The 17,234-nt window shown below is 47.7% G+C and overlaps 1 protein-coding gene across 2 annotated transcripts; it reads left to right on the forward strand.

Annotated features, from left to right (window-relative positions):
* Positions 1–1,384: 1,384 nt before the first annotated feature.
* On the forward strand, positions 1,385–13,625 carry sdc4 (syndecan 4). Of its 2 annotated transcripts, none has more exons than XM_034531828.1 (5): positions 1,385–1,657; positions 10,161–10,411; positions 10,502–10,545; positions 10,626–10,809; positions 10,940–11,484. In XM_034531828.1, the coding sequence occupies exons 1-5, from the start codon at positions 1,604–1,606 to the stop codon at positions 10,968–10,970; spliced, it is 564 nt and encodes a 187-aa protein (XP_034387719.1). In that variant the 5' UTR covers positions 1,385–1,603; the 3' UTR covers positions 10,971–11,484. The 2 variants fall into 2 exon arrangements, with proteins under 2 accessions (XP_034387719.1, XP_034387720.1); XM_034531829.1 differs by having other exon boundaries at positions 1,392–1,657; positions 10,164–10,411; positions 10,940–13,625.
* The last annotated feature ends 3,609 nt before the right edge of the window (positions 13,626–17,234 follow it).

The raw sequence follows: 17,234 nt of genomic DNA on the forward strand, positions 1-17,234 counted from the left end.
TCAATACCGCTTATCCTCATTAGGGTCGCGGGGGCGCTGGAGCCTATCCCAGCTGACATAGGGCGAAGGCAGGGGACACCCTGGACAGGCCGCCAGTCCATCGAGGGCAATATATATATATATATATATATATATATATATATATATATATATATATATATATATATATATATATATATATTCAATTCAATTCAATTCAGTTTATTTTTTATAGCCCAATATCACAAATTACAACCTCCCCTCAGAGGGCTTTACAATCTGTACACATACGACATCCCTGACCTTTGACCTCACATCGGATCAGGAAAAACTCCCCAAAAATAACCTTTGACAGGGAAAAAAGTGAAGAACCCTTCAGGAGAGCAACAGAGGAGGATCCCTCTCCCGGATGGACAGATGAATAGATGTCATGTGACCAGATGAACAGAGTTACAGAGTTACATAAACACATTACATGAATATGACAATGTATGAATGGAACTCCAATCCATGAAACAGAAGGAGGTAGAGAGGAGGGGGGGCGGGGCATCAGCAGGGCCAATGGGAGGCCGGTTCACCAGCATCAGACACCTCCAGGTCCAATGGACCCTATGAGACGTGAAGTCACAACGACTCCGGGGAGGAAGCAGAGTTAATAAGGTGCAATGGAGAGATGTAAATTCATCCATAATATATGTGGATGAGTTATATATAATATATATAACTACATATTTTGTATTATGTATTGAATAACTATATAATAATATTTAAATTATGAATAATAATATTCTAAATAATATATATTCATATATTTGATTTGTATAAAATATATTACATATATTTAAAGTAAATGAAACTAAAACCGTTTTCTCAAAATGTGGGCATATAATGATTAGAATAAATATATATATTATAATAATATATAATAATAATATTATAATAATAATATTCATAATAAATACATATTTTTATAATTCATTTTAATAAAAATGTATAATACTAAAAATATATATTTATATTTTTTATATGTATGAATAAATAATGTTATTTTATTTATATATATATATATATATATAAAATAAATAATAATACAAATATGTATTTAATATGAATATTTTAATGAGTATTTATCATATCATGCCCACATTTTCAGAATTTGTTTTTACATTTGTACATTTATGTAACTTTTCAGGAACTAGTTTATGCTTTTATTTTGGAGCACACCGGTGTTTTTTGTTTTTGCTCGGCTACTTCCGGGTAACGTGACCCGTTTGGCTCAGGGGCTCAGGGGGGGGGCGGGGCCAACCTGTTGGACGTGACGGGACTTCCCGTAAGTTACGTCGACGAAGGATAGCGTAACGTGACGTCACAGCTCCACGCTGATTGGAGGAGAGCTGGAGGGGAGTCCGGGATATAGAGCGCGTCGAACCGCGCAGCTCTCAGAAGACGTTAACCGGAGAAACGGGACCAGCGCTAGTTCTCCTGCTTGTTGTCGGACTGTACCGGGACACACACGACCCACCGCCCGCCGGAGGAACACCGACTCACGGCCCGGTTGGAAACAGCTCGGCAACGCTGCCACGACTTGTTTATTTTAACCCTAAAACACAAAAAAAGGACAAACATGCTCAACATCTGCCTCGTGCTGGTTTTATCTGCCTCCGTTCTCTCGGAGTCGGTAAGTGGTCTTTATTCATTTTACTGAACATGTCTTTACTTAAAGTACCAGTTTTCAATTGGGGGGGGGGGGGCTGACGTGACGTCACGTCACGAGGGAGACGCAGACTTCGTGCAACGACAAAAAAACGTCTGTTTGCACGTTTGTTGTTGCACGAAGTTGTTCCTGCACAAGTTGTTAGCCGGCTAGCTTAACGTGTGTGTGTGTGTGTGTGTGTGTGTGTGTGTGTGTGTGTGTGTGTGTGTGTGTGTGTGTGTGTGTGTGTGTGTGTGTGTTGTGTGTGGTGTGTGTGTGTGTGTGTGTGTGTGTGTGTGTGTGTGTGTGTGTGTGTGTGTGTGTGTGTGTGTGTGTGTGTGTGTGTGTGTGTGTGTGTGTGTGTGTGTGTGTGTGTGTGTGTGTGTGTGTGTGTGTGTGTGTGTGTGTGTGTGTGTGTGTGTGTGTGTGTGTGTGTGTGTGTGTGTGTGTGTGTGTTGTGTGTGTGTGTGTGTGTGTGTGTGTGTGTGTGTGTGTGTGTGTGTGTGTGTGTGTGTGTGTGTGTGTGTGTGTGTGTGTGTGTGTGTGTGTGTGTGTGTGTGTGTGTGTGTGTGTGTGTGTGTGTGGTGTGTGTGTGTGTGTGTGTGAAAATGATTGTTTATTTGTATTCATATTTTAGGAATTATTTTTGGGTGCACAACAGTGAACAGTTAAAGAACATGGAAAAAGTAAGACACATTAAATAGAAAACTCACTATAAAAATACTTGTCTCTCTCTCTCGTGTCACCCACATGTTCTTCCCTCAGGGTGTTTTCCAGGTGCAGACTGATGGGCTGTAATATTGACTTTATGGGCCGTGACGTGTTGCGTCACACCGACCGCCTTTCCCACAAAGCATTGGGGCGCTGTGGTGGTATTTTGTTGTTTTTCATGAGACGCAGATAAAACCAACAATAAGTCCATCAAATCAAGATTCTTTTGATATTTTTGACGTCTTTTACGCTAATGAACGTCTGGATGCCACCAGCCCCCCCTCCCCAGTTGGTTGAAGCACATTCCTGAAATGTCGTTCTGCTTCAGTGAAGTCTCTTTTATTAAGCCTTGAAAAGGAAGCGCGGGTGTCTCCTGTGCAAAGCCCCCCCCCCCCGGGTGGAGGCTGACGGAGGAGCTGAACTTCGCTGGTCGGCTCCTCCGTCACATTCCTGCCGGCCTCGTAGCCTCGGCCTCATCTCGTTCCCCTCTTTTCGGCTTTTTTGATTTCCACACTGGAATGTGACCTTTGGTGACCTTGACCGGCCCCCTTGGGGATTTTGCACACTTGGCGGGGTCTCAATGGAGCCCTGGGGGCTCTCTCCTCCGGCGTGGACGCACCTTCATCTTTCCTCCGCTCTTCTTATGAGCCGCTACTTTCTAGTTTTTTGTCCGTTGCCTCTTTAGTCCTTCGTCTCTGATCAATTGTGGTTGTTAAGCTCTCTCCTTCCTTTGAGGGATACTTAGCCTCTGAGCTATGCCGGCCCCTTTTCTTCTTCTCTGCCCACGGAGGTCATTATTGGTATGTGGGTTCCCGGCTAATCGATAACAATGTTCCAAAGAGCGCGCTTTGAGCGGGCGGCCGCCGGCACGACGGGAATGTTTCCTTTTGTCTGGTGGAGTGGACGCCGGGACACTTTCAGAACGTTCTAATCCGGGGAAGTTGTTGCTTCATTCAGCAGAAGTCGACCTGTTTAGAGTTCTGAGGCCTCGCGTGCAGCCAAAGGAGTCCACGTCGCTCTGGCGTCAGCGTCCTTCCCCTCCGACCTCCACGTCCAAGATGGGAAAGTAGCTGTTTTTATTCCCATTAGCAGCGTTGCATCTACCAGATGTGGTTGTTTGCTCCTGCGGTTGCTCCCCCCAAAAAACAGAGTTAATCCATGTTGCTCCACCAAAACCTCAGCGTGTGTATGTGGACCCCCCCCCCCCCCCCCCCCCACCCCCCTCCATGGTAGAACATAGAATATGATCCCTGCTGTGTTTCCATTGGGACGCCCTGCTGCCCCGTGACACCAGTCACTCTCTGACAGATGGTTGCCCCCCCCCCCCCCCCCCCCCAAGCAGAACAGATGTATCTGACTTTAAAATTGGAGGGGAGGGAGCATGACATGTAGGAGTCAAAGTGCTGCTGTCAATCATTATTATTCATGTCGACTCTTTCAAATAAAACGGTCACAATGTTCTCGGAGCTCGGTTTGAGGCTCTGAGAGCGTTTTAGCAGCTCCAGAGAAATCAATTCTAATTCCACCACACACACACACACACACACACACACACACACACACACACACACACACACACACATTTGGGTGGTGTGTGGGCTTTCCCTTTATTCAGACCTCCTTCCTGACAAATGTACCTCTTTGATGTGTGTGTGTGTGTGTGTGCGTCACACACACTGTGTATCCCCAGAGCAGTGTCTGTCTGATGGTAAACGGTTGTATAGTTTAAGCTGCTGTAAGATTATTATTCTTATTATTATGGCGTTTGTTTACAATGCATTTGCCTCAAGCTTTTATTGTGAAAGGAAACAATGGAAGCATCTGGCCTGCAGTGGTAAGTTCAGAGCCTCGTTGTTGTTGTTGTTGTTGGTTCACACCTGTTTTATTTGCATGTTGAGTGAGCAGACGGGGAAGTTGCTGAAATAGTTTAAACACATTAGTAAAGTGGGCGGGGCCAGAGGAAGAACCCCAGAAGACCCGTCACGGCCGAGCTCCTGGGAAATGTGTCAAATGTAGAGCGATGGGTTAGCTTAGCACAAAGACGTGTTAGCTTAGCACAAAGACTTGAGACAAAGGGAATCTCAACCCGTGGGGGGGGTAAACAAATGAGAGAAGCTGTGCTGATCGGGGATCTGTTATCTCCGGTTGGAGAAAAGCAGCTGAAATAATAAACCCAAAGTTAATCAGCAGCAGAGTTTCTATCGTCGTTCATAATGTGTTGAATATTAACCAAAGAAATGTCTCTGGACATTATATATGGCCGCCATCTTTCTCAGGAAAGACAAAGCCCCTTTATAAGATCTAAACTGGTTTCACGAGCTATGAATGTATTTATGAATCGGGGTCTTTGTGTGAAAGAAGAAAACACTCGTGTATAAATAACTCGTCACGACTCGCGTCGGCTTTTATTGCCCCCGACTTGTCTTTTGATGGACGCTTCCTGTTTTCCTTAATTACTTCCTGCCCTTTCTGAAACCTCGGGCCGAGATGCGACTTCAAAGAGACGGAGCAGCCGCCAGAGTCTGTATGGGGGGGGGGGGGGGGGGCAGGAAGTGACCAATACAGGGCCTTGCACTCGGGCCGGGACGCGCCCCCAGAACTCGGTGAGGCGTTTGTGAGCCGCTGCACGGCCGCCGGTCTTATCGGTGAGCAATGTTTGTCTTTTGTGATAAAGACGGAGCCGCCCTCCGATTGGACGGGAGGCACGGCCGCTAGGTGGAGGCTAACGGTGGCGTGTGTGTGTGTGTGTGTCACCAGGCGCTGCAATAAATGGTGCAAATCCTTCTGATTCAAGTGAAGAGGAGTCGACAAGGCAGAAGAGTTAAATCCATATCTTCCATTTTAGTTTATCTTTCCACCTGAGGTTATATTTGGCCTCAAAATGGCAGCTGAGTATCACATGGGGGGGGGGGGGGGGTGTAATTGTCTTTTCTTGAAGAGGTCAAGACACGTTGGACACCACAAAGAATAAGGAAGCACATTCCTGCGTTTCTTTTCTGTCTTTTCATGCGTTGAACCTCCTCCACGTCGCCGTGTGAATGGACCAGATGCCCCTCTGTCGGGGGGGGGGGGGGGGGGGGTTAATGAAGGGGGGCTGCTGGAGGCTTATCCCCGGTTACCTCGGTCATTGATATGCTCTCGAGGAGTCCGCTGGCATTGTTCGGCGTCAATGAGAAAGGGCCGGACCCCAAAAGGCCGGGTGTTCGGTGAATGAGGACTATCGGGGGAACCGGGAAGTTTAGGACCTCCACGCTGAGGCGGTCTGAGGACTGAAGTGTGGAAACAAGGCTTTCTATCTTATCTATCTTATCCATCTATCTTATCGATCCATCTCATCCATCTATCTTATCCACCCATCTATCTCATCCATCTCCTCCATCTTATCCTATCTATCTAATCTATCTTATCTATCTATCTATCTTATCCTATCTATCTAATCTATCCTATCTAATCCATCTATCTATCTTATCCATCTATCTATGGATCCATCTTAGATCCATAGATAGATCTATAGATAGATGAATCCATCTATCTATGGATAGATGGATCCATCCATAGATAGATGGATCCATCCATAGATAGATGGAGCCATCCATAGATAGATGGAGCCATCCATAGATAGATGGAGCCATCCATAGATAGATGAATCCATCTATCTATGGATAGATGGATCCATCTATCTATGGATAGATGGATCCATCCATAGATAGATGGAGCCATCCATAGATGGATGGATCCGTTGCTTTTGGGTGGAGGTCACATGCTCGAGGGTCTCAGGCGATGAAGCCCAACGAGGTCTGTAATTAAGGAGGATTTTCATGGTGGTTTCCTTGTGGGTCGACTCCGGTCTTGGCGGTGGAGCCGGGTCCCAGAGGAAAGGTCATCTGAACCATCGTTAAGTCTTTCATGAATATGTTGCATCAGCTGTTCCACATTAGGCCGAACAGGACGCTTTAAGTTCTCTCTTCAAAGGGGCCATGCGTTTCTCCTGGAACAATGGATGATGATGATGATGATGATGAGGATGATGAGCAGCTTCTTGTTGTTTTTAGGATGTCCACATTCTTGGAAATCTTTTGAAGGCATCAACATCAGCCTGATGCATTCTCGTGCGAGTAGAGGACTTAAAGGTGGTTGTTGTTGTTGTTGTGCTCTCCAGGAGCCTCTTCTGGCTGCCCTCCAGGAAAACACATTTTTAATTACTGTTCGTGTCCCTGAGCTCGTTTTTAAAGCTGCGTTTGTTGTGAGCATGTTGGGTTTAATAATAATAATAACGGTGTCTTACACGTCCAATGAATTACATTCCTGTATCGTGAATATCTGGTTTCATTTCTGAACCACCAGATTTAGTCCCATTTATTAATTGTATTAAACTCTGAAGTCCAACACATCCAGCCCCCCCCCCTTTCCATGTGGACTCGGTGCTACGTCAGCCCTCTCCCAGTCTGTACTGGTTTCCATGTGGACTCAGTGCTACGTCAGCCCTCTCCCAGTCTGTACTGGTTTCCATGTGGACTCGGCTACGTCAGCCCTCTCCCAGTCTGTACTGGTTTCCATGTGGACTCAGTGCTACGTCAGCCCTCTCCCAGTCTGTACTGGTTTCCATGTGGACTCGGCTACGTCAGCCCTCTCCCAGTCTGTACTGGTTTCCATGTGGACTCAGTGCTACGTCAGCCCTCTCCCAGTCTGTGCTGGTTTCCATGTGGACTCGGTGCTACGTCAGCCCTCTCCCAGTCTGTACTGGTTTCCATGTGGACTCGGCTACGTCAGCCCTCTCCCAGTCTGTACTGGTTTCCATGTGGACTCAGTGCTACGTCAGCCCTCTCCCAGTCTGTACTGGTTTCCATGTGGACTCGGCTACGTCAGCCCTCTCCCAGTCTGTACTGGTTTCCATGTGGACTCGGCTACGTCAGCCCTCTCCCAGTCTGTGCTGGTTTCCATGTGGACTCGGTGCTACGTCAGCCCTCTCCCAGTCTGTACTGGTTTCCATGTGGACTCGGCTACGTCAGCCCTCTCCCAGTCTGTGCTGGTTTCCATGTGGACTCGGTGCTACGTCAGCCCTCTCCCAGTCTGTGCTGGTTTCCATGTGGACTCGGCTACGTCAGCCCTCTCCCAGTCTGTGCTGGTTTCCATGTGGACTCGGCTACGTCAGCCCTCTCCCAGTCTGTGCTGGTTTCCATGTGGACTCGGTGCTACGTCAGCCCTCTCCCAGTCTGTGCTGGTTTCCATGTGGACTCGGCTACGTCAGCCCTCTCCCAGTCTGTACTGGTTTCCATGTGGACTCGGCTACGTCAGCCCTCTCCCAGTCTGTGCTGGTTTCCATGTGGACTCGGCTACGTCAGCCCTCTCCCAGTCTGTGCTGGTTTCCATGTGGACTCGGTGCTACGTCAGCCCTCTCCCAGTCTGTGCTGGTTTCCATGTGGACTCGGCTACGTCAGCCCTCTCCCAGTCTGTACTGGTTTCCATGTGGACTCGGCTACGTCAGCCCTCTCCCAGTCTGTACTGGTTTCCATGTGGACTCGGTGCTACGTCAGCCCTCTCCCAGTCTGTGCTGGTTTCCATGTGGACTCGGCTACGTCAGCCCTCTCCCAGTCTGTACTGGTTTCCATGTGGACTCGGCTACGTCAGCCCTCTCCCAGTCTGTACTGGTTTCCATGTGGACTCGGCTACGTCAGCCCTCTCCCAGTCTGTGCTGGTTTCCATGTGGACTCGGTGCTACGTCAGCCCTCTCCCAGTCTGTGCTGGTTTCCATGTGGACTCGGTGCTACGTCAGCCCTCTCCCAGTCTGTACTGGTTTCCATGTGGACTCGGTGCTACGTCAGCCCTCTCCCAGTCTGTACTGGTTTCCATGTGGACTCGGCTACGTCAGCCCTCTCCCAGTCTGTACTGGTTTCCATGTGGACTCGGTGCTACGTCAGCCCTCTCCCAGTCTGTGCTGGTTTCCATGTGGACTCGGTGCTACGTCAGCCCTCTCCCAGTCTGTACTGGTTTCCATGTGGACTCGGCTACGTCAGCCCTCTCCCAGTCTGTGCTGGTTTCCATGTGGACTCGGCTACGTCAGCCCTCTCCCAGTCTGTACTGGTTTCCATGTGGACTCGGTGCTACGTCAGCCCTCTCCCAGTCTGTGCTGGTTTCCATGTGGACTCGGTGCTACGTCAGCCCTCTCCCAGTCTGTGCTGGTTTCCATGTGGACTCGGTGCTACGTCAGCCCTCTCCCAGTCTGTACTGGTTTCCATGTGGACTCGGCTACGTCAGCCCTCTCCCAGTCTGTACTGGTTTCCATGTGGACTCGGTGCTACGTCAGCCCTCTCCCAGTCTGTGCTGGTTTCCATGACGGTTGGTGTACAGGGCATCACTTCCTGTTGGGCCCTCTGCTGTGGGAACACATGTGATGGTAAATGATAAACCACAGAAACCTGGAGCGCGTTGTGTGGCTTGTTGATGCCGTCTGACTGAACCGGGTCTCGGGTCTCAGTCCGCCTGCGAAGGCGTCTCTCTGGGACTCGACCGTACGGGGGTCAAAGGTCAGGTCTGTGGAGACAAAGCAACGACATGATTAAACATGAATGGAGAGAAAAAGATTTAATAAATAGCTGCAAGTGTAAACATGAAGTTTAATGTAAAGTTCTTTCAGAGAGAACGGGTTCTGGCTCAGAACGGGTTCTGGCTCAGAGAACGGGTTCTGGCTCAGAGAACGGGTTCTGGGCTCAGAGAACGGTTCTGGCTCAGAGAACGGGTTCTGGGCTCAGAGAACGGGTTCTGGGCTCAGAGAACGGGTTCTGGCTCAGAGAACGGGTTCTGGCTCAGAACGGGTTCTGGCTCAGAGAACGGGTTCTGGCTCAGAGAACGGGTTCTGGGCTCAGAGAACGGGTTCTGGCTCAGAGAACGGGTTCTGGGCTCAGAGAACGGGTTCTGGGCTCAGAGAACGGGTTCTGGCTCAGAGAACCGGGTTCTGGCTCAGAGAACCGGGTTCTGGGCTCAGAACCGGGTTCTGGCTGCCAGCGGTTGATCCATGAAGCTTCATAATAAATCTTTTAGATCAATCCTGTTAAACAACTTTGATCGTCACGATTCTTTGAAACTAATCTTCAAAAAGCTGATTTGAATAGAAGAGAAGACACGTTTATGGGATGGAGGGGGAGGAGTCAAATAACGATGAATATGACTCCTGGAGGAGCGACTCGGCTTGTTGCTGCACGACGAGCAGCGGCAGGCAAATTCCTCCACACACACACACACACACACACACACACACACACACACACACACACACACACACACACACACACACACACAGTTAAATGGGGTCGTAATGGAGCAGCTTCCTCCTCTGGTTGCCGGGGGATACATTGAAAGAATGTGGAGGAGCTCAACTAATTAAGACATTTAAGAGTCATTATTTGTTTGTTAGAAAAATCCACTTTTTTGGTTACACGGTGGAAAAGAATCTTTTAAAGATTACCATGTTGTTGGTTTAATTAAAATTTAGAGAAAAACAGTAAATATTCACATTTGAGAAGCTGAATATCTTCTAAACTGATTAATCAATCAATGAATGATTGACTGAGTTACTGCCTGACGGGATTAACATGCGTTTAAAGAACAGTGTGTGTGTGTGTGTGTGTGTGTGTGTAGAGCTTGATTAATCTTCAGAGGGATTTAAAGCGACGGCGCCTCTTTCTGCATGTGATCAATAGAATGTCAAACGCTCCCAGATCAAAACTAAATGTGTCGTTTACATGTAATTTGATCTTGAGCTGACGTGTGCTGGTCCCAGCAGGTCAGGGAGACGGAGACCTGGATGCCCATGAGGACCACGCAGACCGCCGCCATGTCCACGCGCCACGACCACCCCGAGTCGTCGGGAGACTCTCCCAACGGCTCCGACTTCGGCTTCACGGACGCCGAAGACGCCAAGAACGACTACGACGCCGAAGACGACGATGACGACGAGGAAGAGGAGGACACCGACTACTACCCGACACGCTGTAGACGAAGAGGACGAGTTCTCCGGGTCCGGCCACGGAGGTCAGTCTTAAAAAACGCGCTTTGAAAGTTTAATGTTTGAACGTTTCTAAAACCGTGAACATCAAATGAGGAACGTTCTTGTGTTCGCAGCAACGACCGCGTCGCCGGCTCGAGGCGCCGCGCCGCCCGCCGAGGTGAGAGGCGTTCAATGAAGCTTCAGACTTTATGGGCGGTATGAACGCTGTTTTTTTAAACTCCGCCTCTTCGTCCTCAGCCCGAAGTCAACGACAACAAGATCCCGGAGCGTCCGGTGCCGACCGACGAGGTGGACCTGGTCCAGAACCGCAACGAGATCCCCCCGCTGAAGAAGGCGGAGCCTGTGGAGGAGCACCCGTCCAACGTCCTCATGTCCCACGCCAGCGAGGACAGCATCTTCAACAAGACGGAGGTCCTGGCAGGTCCAGTCTGTTTGTTGTGAGCGCTTGTAGACGGGTTAAAAGATGGCGGCGTGCAAACAGGAATGTAACCTCCCCCCCCCCCCCCCCCCCCCCCCCCCCCCCCCCCCCCCCCCCCCCCCCCCCCCTGCAGCTCTGATCGCGGGGCGGCGCCGTCGGCCTGATGTTCGCCGTGCTCCTCATCCTCCTCCTCATCTACCGCATGAAGAAGAAGGACGAGGGCAGCTACGACTTGGGGAAGAAGCCCATCTACAAGAAGGCCCCACACCACAGAGATCTACGCATAGACCCCCCCCACACACACACACACACACACACACACACACACACACACACACACACACACACACACACACACCTCACTCCCTTAACCCTTAAAAACCCAATCGGGGCATCACAGTGCCTCATCTTCATCTTCATCGTACCTCCTCCTCCTCACTTTTCTTCATTGGTTTGACGACGCTTCGGGGGAGGAGCCCCGACAGCGCGATTGACTGACTCCTCCCACCTTGTTTGTTGGCGCTCTCTCGACCAATCGGAGGGCTCCGCCGGTCCTCTCAGCCCTTTCTCTTTTGGTTTTGTCAAACAAAAAAAAACGGGGAGCGACCGGGCAGTGGCCGGTTTCTTTTGTTTTGTGTTTTGAAATGTTATTAATTTGTCCCCATGTGAAGAAAGAAAACAAACAGAACTTACACGTGAGGCCCCGCCCCCCCCCCCCCCCCCCCCCCCCCCCCTCCCCCACCCCCCCCCCCCCCCCCCCCCCCCCCCCCCAGTTAAAACACTAACGCTGTGCAATGACGTCTCGGTCAAGTCGGTTATTTATTGTCAGTTCTTCCTCACTGTAGAAAAATTACTTTTATTAGATCTTTTTTCTTTTAAAGAACTCCTTGTAACGCAGAGAGATTTCATTTATTTTCTTTTTATTATTAAAGTCTTTGAAAAAATAATCTACTGGAACATCCGTTGGAGCCGATGTTGATGATTCACCAGATTTAGTTAGAGGCTAAAAGTTTATTAAAAAGGACTTTAGTCTTTTCAACCTTCTGGCATGTTTTGTACCTCCTCACGCCAGTCTGGCTCAAAGCTCCTGATCAGTCAGCTAAACTAATACTGTATGACCCAGGTCACACACACACACACACACACACACACACACACACACACACACACACACACACACACACGGTTGCATTGCTGTGTTTTTCCCTGGAGGATGTTTTACCATGATGATAATCACCGCTGAGCCTCCAGGGTTTGTTTTCTGTTATTGTGGTGAACTCGACTGAGTCAAACCAACATGCTCCTACAGGGTGACACGCCTACATTCCTCACACACACACACACACACACACACACACACACACACACACACACCATTACAACTGAAGCTGCTGACCCCCTTTAAAGGAATAGTTTGGTGGAGCGTTGAGACGATCGATACCTCTCTTATTATCTGTGATTTAAATATGACGCTACAGCCAACCGATGGTTAGCTTAGCATAAAGACGGGAAACTCATGGACACCGTTAGCTTGTCTTTGTCCAACGTCTCAAGGTCGCAGTTGGATCGCGTTAAAGATCCCGTACGCTGACGATGTGACGCTTCAGCCAACACATGTTTCTGGTACTTCAGATTGATTCCATCATACGTTTACGACACGTCGTGAACTCACCGTGTGAACCGGGGAGCCACTTTGTCTCCTTCTGCGCGGCTAGCAGTTTCCCTCCGTTTCCAGTCTCTGTGCTAAGCTAAGCGGCTTCGGCCCTCATGAAACAAACCGCGCGTTACTTCTGCCTCCTCCTGTCTGTGAAGCTCATCAGTAGCTTGTTTTAGAACATTTATGTTTAATGAATGAAATGAAAAATACATTTTTTAAGCTCTGTGATCGGAGAAACTGGTAGTTTTGGTACGTTCTGTTTTTTGGTTCTCCCGTCCCGGGGGTTTGATTGGTTCTCCCGTCCCGGGGGTTTGATTGGTTCTCCCGTCCCGGGGGTTTGATGCTCCTCGATAAGCTACCCTGACATCAGGGTCCGCGCTCACATTTCAGACGTGTAAATAGTCCTCCAAACGCACCGTGAACTTGGTACTTCGCCACTTCCTGGCAACGACGAATATCTACCAAATATTTAAATGCCAAATTATTATTTGTTTTTTGTTTTCCCCATCGACAGAAATGTTCATGTGACTTCCTGTAAATGAGAAATGTTTTGATACTACGCTAATACTAACTCCTCATTGATCACAAGTGTTTCTTCCAGTAGAGCAACATGTTCCTATTATTGATATTATTATTATTTTTTAATTTAACTGTCAAATTATTTTATTGCCTTTCAGGTTGGGGTGTTCCCCCCCTTTTTTTAAGCTGTTGTGTATATGAGATTTTTCAGAGGCAAATAGTTTTGAAACTTTATTTTGTAAGAGTTTCTATTATTTTTTTTTTTTAAATTTTGTAGACTTTTTAAAAAAAATATTTGTTGTTGCTTGTTTTTTGTATTTATGCCGTTTGTTAGAAGGATCGCTCACGTGGTCGGCGTTCAGGTGACGAGCCGGCCGAAGCAGACCGGGTCTCCACATGGTTCTGGGTCTTTGGGGCAAAGAAACATGTATTTTAAAATTCAAGGTCTCGAACATCTGTGTCTTTGGAGGGAGAGAATGTTCTCCGGGTTCTCCGGGTTCTCCGGTCTGTGGAGTGGAATGCGGGAGAAACAAACGTATGTTCTGCTGCTTAGTGTCTCAAACACCACGAGGGGTCAATGAATCATTGGCCGTGCAGGTTCTGATTTATTATTGGAAATAAAGCTATTTTTATGCACATTAAAGTTTCACAACGCTTTCTTTTTAATTCTGTGTTTTGATTCAAATCACCCAACATTATGGTTAAAAACAATAAACTGTATACTATATAAATCATTATAGAATAAAATGTATATTAATATACATGAATGTATGTATATGGGGATTAGAATTTATTGCAGAGTAGAATTATTAGAAGAAAATAAAATAAGCAATACGATGGACTTAAAGTACTCATTATGCATAGTGGCATTAATTAGAATAATATATATTATGAATGCATTAATTGTTTCTGCCTCTTTTTTTAATTTACTTTCCTACTTTATTATATTTTGAATTTAATCTGAATCTTTAAAGTGTAATAGTTCAATAGAGAGCAAGTACAATGTTTCTATAGTGCATGAAATATTTCATCAAAGTACCCGGATGTTGTACTTCAGTGTACTACCTCGATATGGAGGTAGTACACTGAAGTACTACCTCCATATCGAGGTAGTACACTGAAGTACTACCTCCGTATCGAGGTAGTACACTGAAGTACTACCTCCGTATCGAGGTAGTACACTGAAGTACACTGAAGTACTACCTCCATATCGAGGTAGTACACTGAAGTACTACCTCCATATCGAGGTAGTACACTGAAGTACTACCTCCGTATCGAGGTAGTACACTGAAGTACACAAACGATGTGAAGAACACAAAGCGGGGCTTTGATTTTAAGTTCTCAAGGCAGTTTTTGGGGTCGTTGACCTTTGACCCCTAAAAAGAAAACTAGCACAACAAAGAAATGTAACGATATCTAGATCTGATTTATCTGTGTGTGTGTGTGTGTGTGTGTGTGTGTGTGTGTGTGTGTTCATACAGAGCCGTCAGACAAGCTGTAGCCTGTCGCCTCTGAGCTTCAGAGAAAAACACTCCCAGGTGACGCCAAACAGACGAATGTAGCACACACACCATTCCATCATCTTTACACACACACACACACACACACACACACACAGGCTGAATCACACCAGAACACTTGGCAGTGGACTTTGTTTGTTCTCGTCTCTGCGAAGCCGAAGAACAAACACGGATGAAGGTTAAAGTGTGTATGCTAATGTGTGCTAACGTGTGCTAACGTCCTGCAGCCGCAGCATCGGCACGCGTGTGTGTGTGTGTGTGTGTGTTTGCTGTTGTGGACGTAACAACACATTCTTCTCTTATCTCCGTCTCACACACACACACACACACACACACTATCCCGAGTATTTATGGGAATTTCCAAAACGTGTTTCACCAGGTAGAAAGTTGTTCTGTTATCTGCTTTCATAAAGAAGGAAACTCAATCCGTCACGACATTCCTTTCATTACGTCTGGGCTCCAGATCCCGAGGCAAACAGAAATATATTCATTATTTTCATCAGTATTTTTAAGAAGTAGACTGAGTCATCGGATCTCGGTTTGAGGACTGATGTTTTGAAGCCTCGAGCTTGCCGATTTCGCCGTCGCCATCTTGAATTTTGTCCGTCGCTATTTTGTTGTTTTTTTGCCAACAAATGAACAGGAAGTGACGTAGAGACACCGTACATGTCTCTAATAGAGACCTGTCAATCATCTTGTCTCCATCTCTGGTCTCTAGCCTCTGGTATCTAGTCTCTGGCCTCTAAGTCTCTAGTCTATGGTCTCTGGTCTCTAGCCTCTAGTCTCTGGCCTCTGGTCTCTAGTCTCTAGTCTCTAGTCTCTGGCCTCTGGCCTCTAGCCTCTGGTCTCTGGTCTCTGGCCTCTGGTCTCTGGTCTCTAGTCTCTGGCCTCTAGTCTCTAGCCTCTGGTCTCTAGCCTCTGGCCTCTGGTCTCTAGTCTCTGGCCTCTGGTCTCTGGCCTCTAGTCTCTGGCCTCTGGTCTCTAGCCTCTGGTCTCTAGTCTCTGGCCTCTAGTCTCTAGTCTCTGGCCTCTGGTCTCTAGCCTCTGGTCTCTAGTCTCTGGCCTCTAGTCTCTGGCCTCTAGTCTCTAGTCTCTAGCCTCTGGTCTCTAGCCTCTGGCCTCTGGTCTCTAGTCTCTGGCCTCTGGTCTCTGGTCTCTAGCCTCTGGTCTCTGGTCTCTGGCCTCTGGTCTCTGGTCTCTGGTCTCTAGTCTCTGGCCTCTAGTCTCTAGCCTCTGGTCTCTAGCCTCTGGCCTCTGGTCTCTAGTCTCTGGTCTCTAGCCTCTGGTCTCTAGTCTCTGGCCTCTAGTCTCTAGTCTCTGGCCTCTGGTCTCTGGCCTCTAGTCTCTGGCCTCTAGTCTCTAGTCTCTGGCCTCTGGTCTCTAGCCTCTGGTCTCTAGTCTCTGGCCTCTAGTCTCTGGCCTCTAGTCTCTAGTCTCTAGCCTCTGGTCTCTAGCCTCTGGCCTCTGGTCTCTAGTCTCTGGCCTCTGGTCTCTGGTCTCTGGTCTCTAGCCTCTGGTCTCTGGTCTCTGGCCTCTGGTCTCTGGTCTCTAGTCTCTGGCCTCTAGTCTCTAGCCTCTGGTCTCTAGCCTCTGGTCTCTAGTCTCTGGCCTCTAGTCTCTAGTCTCTGGCCTCTGGTCTCTGGCCTCTAGTCTCTAGCCTCTAGTCTCTAGCCTCTGGCCTCTAGTCTCTGGCCTCTAGTCTCTGGTCTCTGGTCTCTAGCCTCTAGCCTCTGGTCTCTGGCCTCTGGTCTCTAGCCTCTGGCCTCTAGTCTCTAGTCTCTGGCCTCTAGTCTCTAGTCTCTGGCCTCTGGTCTCTGGCCTCTAGTCTCTGGCCTCTAGTCTCTAGTCTCTGGCCTCTTGTCTCTTTGTCTCGTGTCTCTTTGTCTCTTGTCTCTTGTCTCTTGTCTCTGTCTCTGTCACTTTGTCACTTTGTCTCTTTGTCTCTTGTCTCTGTCTCTTTGTCTCTTGTCTTTTGTCTCTTTGTCTCTTTGTCTCTTGTCTCTTGTCTCTGTCTCTGTCTCTTTGTCTCTTGTCTCTTTGTCTCTTGTCTTTTGTCTCTTTGTCTCTTGTCTCTGTCTCTTTGTCTCTTTGTCTCTTGTCTTTTGTCTCTTTGTTTCTTTGTCTCTTGTCTCTTGTCTCTTGTCTCTGTCTCTGTCTCTTTGTCTCTTGTCTCTTTGTCTCTTGTCTCTGTCTCTTTGTCTCTTTGTCTCTTGTCTTTTGTCTCTTTGTTTCTTTGTCTCTTTGTCTCTGCCGTCTTCAGCACTGGAGGACTGTGTTCAGGCAGAATCAGTCATGTTGAATGTTTCTGACCTTGGTGACATCGACATTATCTGATTACCCAGCATGCATCAATGTGACTGTTTCCTTGTTATTTGCATCTGGATGAAGGCCGTCCTTCTTCCTGCTCTGGTGTGAATGTGAAGAGGAAGCAAACTGAAGCTGTTCAATGTACTTTACTGTTCACACTTGTGACCTCACGTCGTGTTTTTCATAACTGACATCGTTGCTGACGTTAAAGTTCCAATATTATTAAATGAAAATGATCTTCTGCATTTGTTTCCTGCAGACCAGAACACTTCCAGTTCCCAGTGACATCAGTGATGATGGGAAATGTGTTGTATAATTATGAGAAAGTATTAAGTCGTAAATCTTCAGGTTTACTCAGCTTTCAAGTCAGCTTTGATAAAATGGTCCATATGGTCCATATGGTCCATATGGTCCATATGGACCAT

This window comes from Cyclopterus lumpus, chromosome 5 (genome assembly GCF_009769545.1).
Source record: "Cyclopterus lumpus isolate fCycLum1 chromosome 5, fCycLum1.pri, whole genome shotgun sequence".
NCBI classification, from domain to species: domain Eukaryota; kingdom Metazoa; phylum Chordata; class Actinopteri; order Perciformes; family Cyclopteridae; genus Cyclopterus; species Cyclopterus lumpus.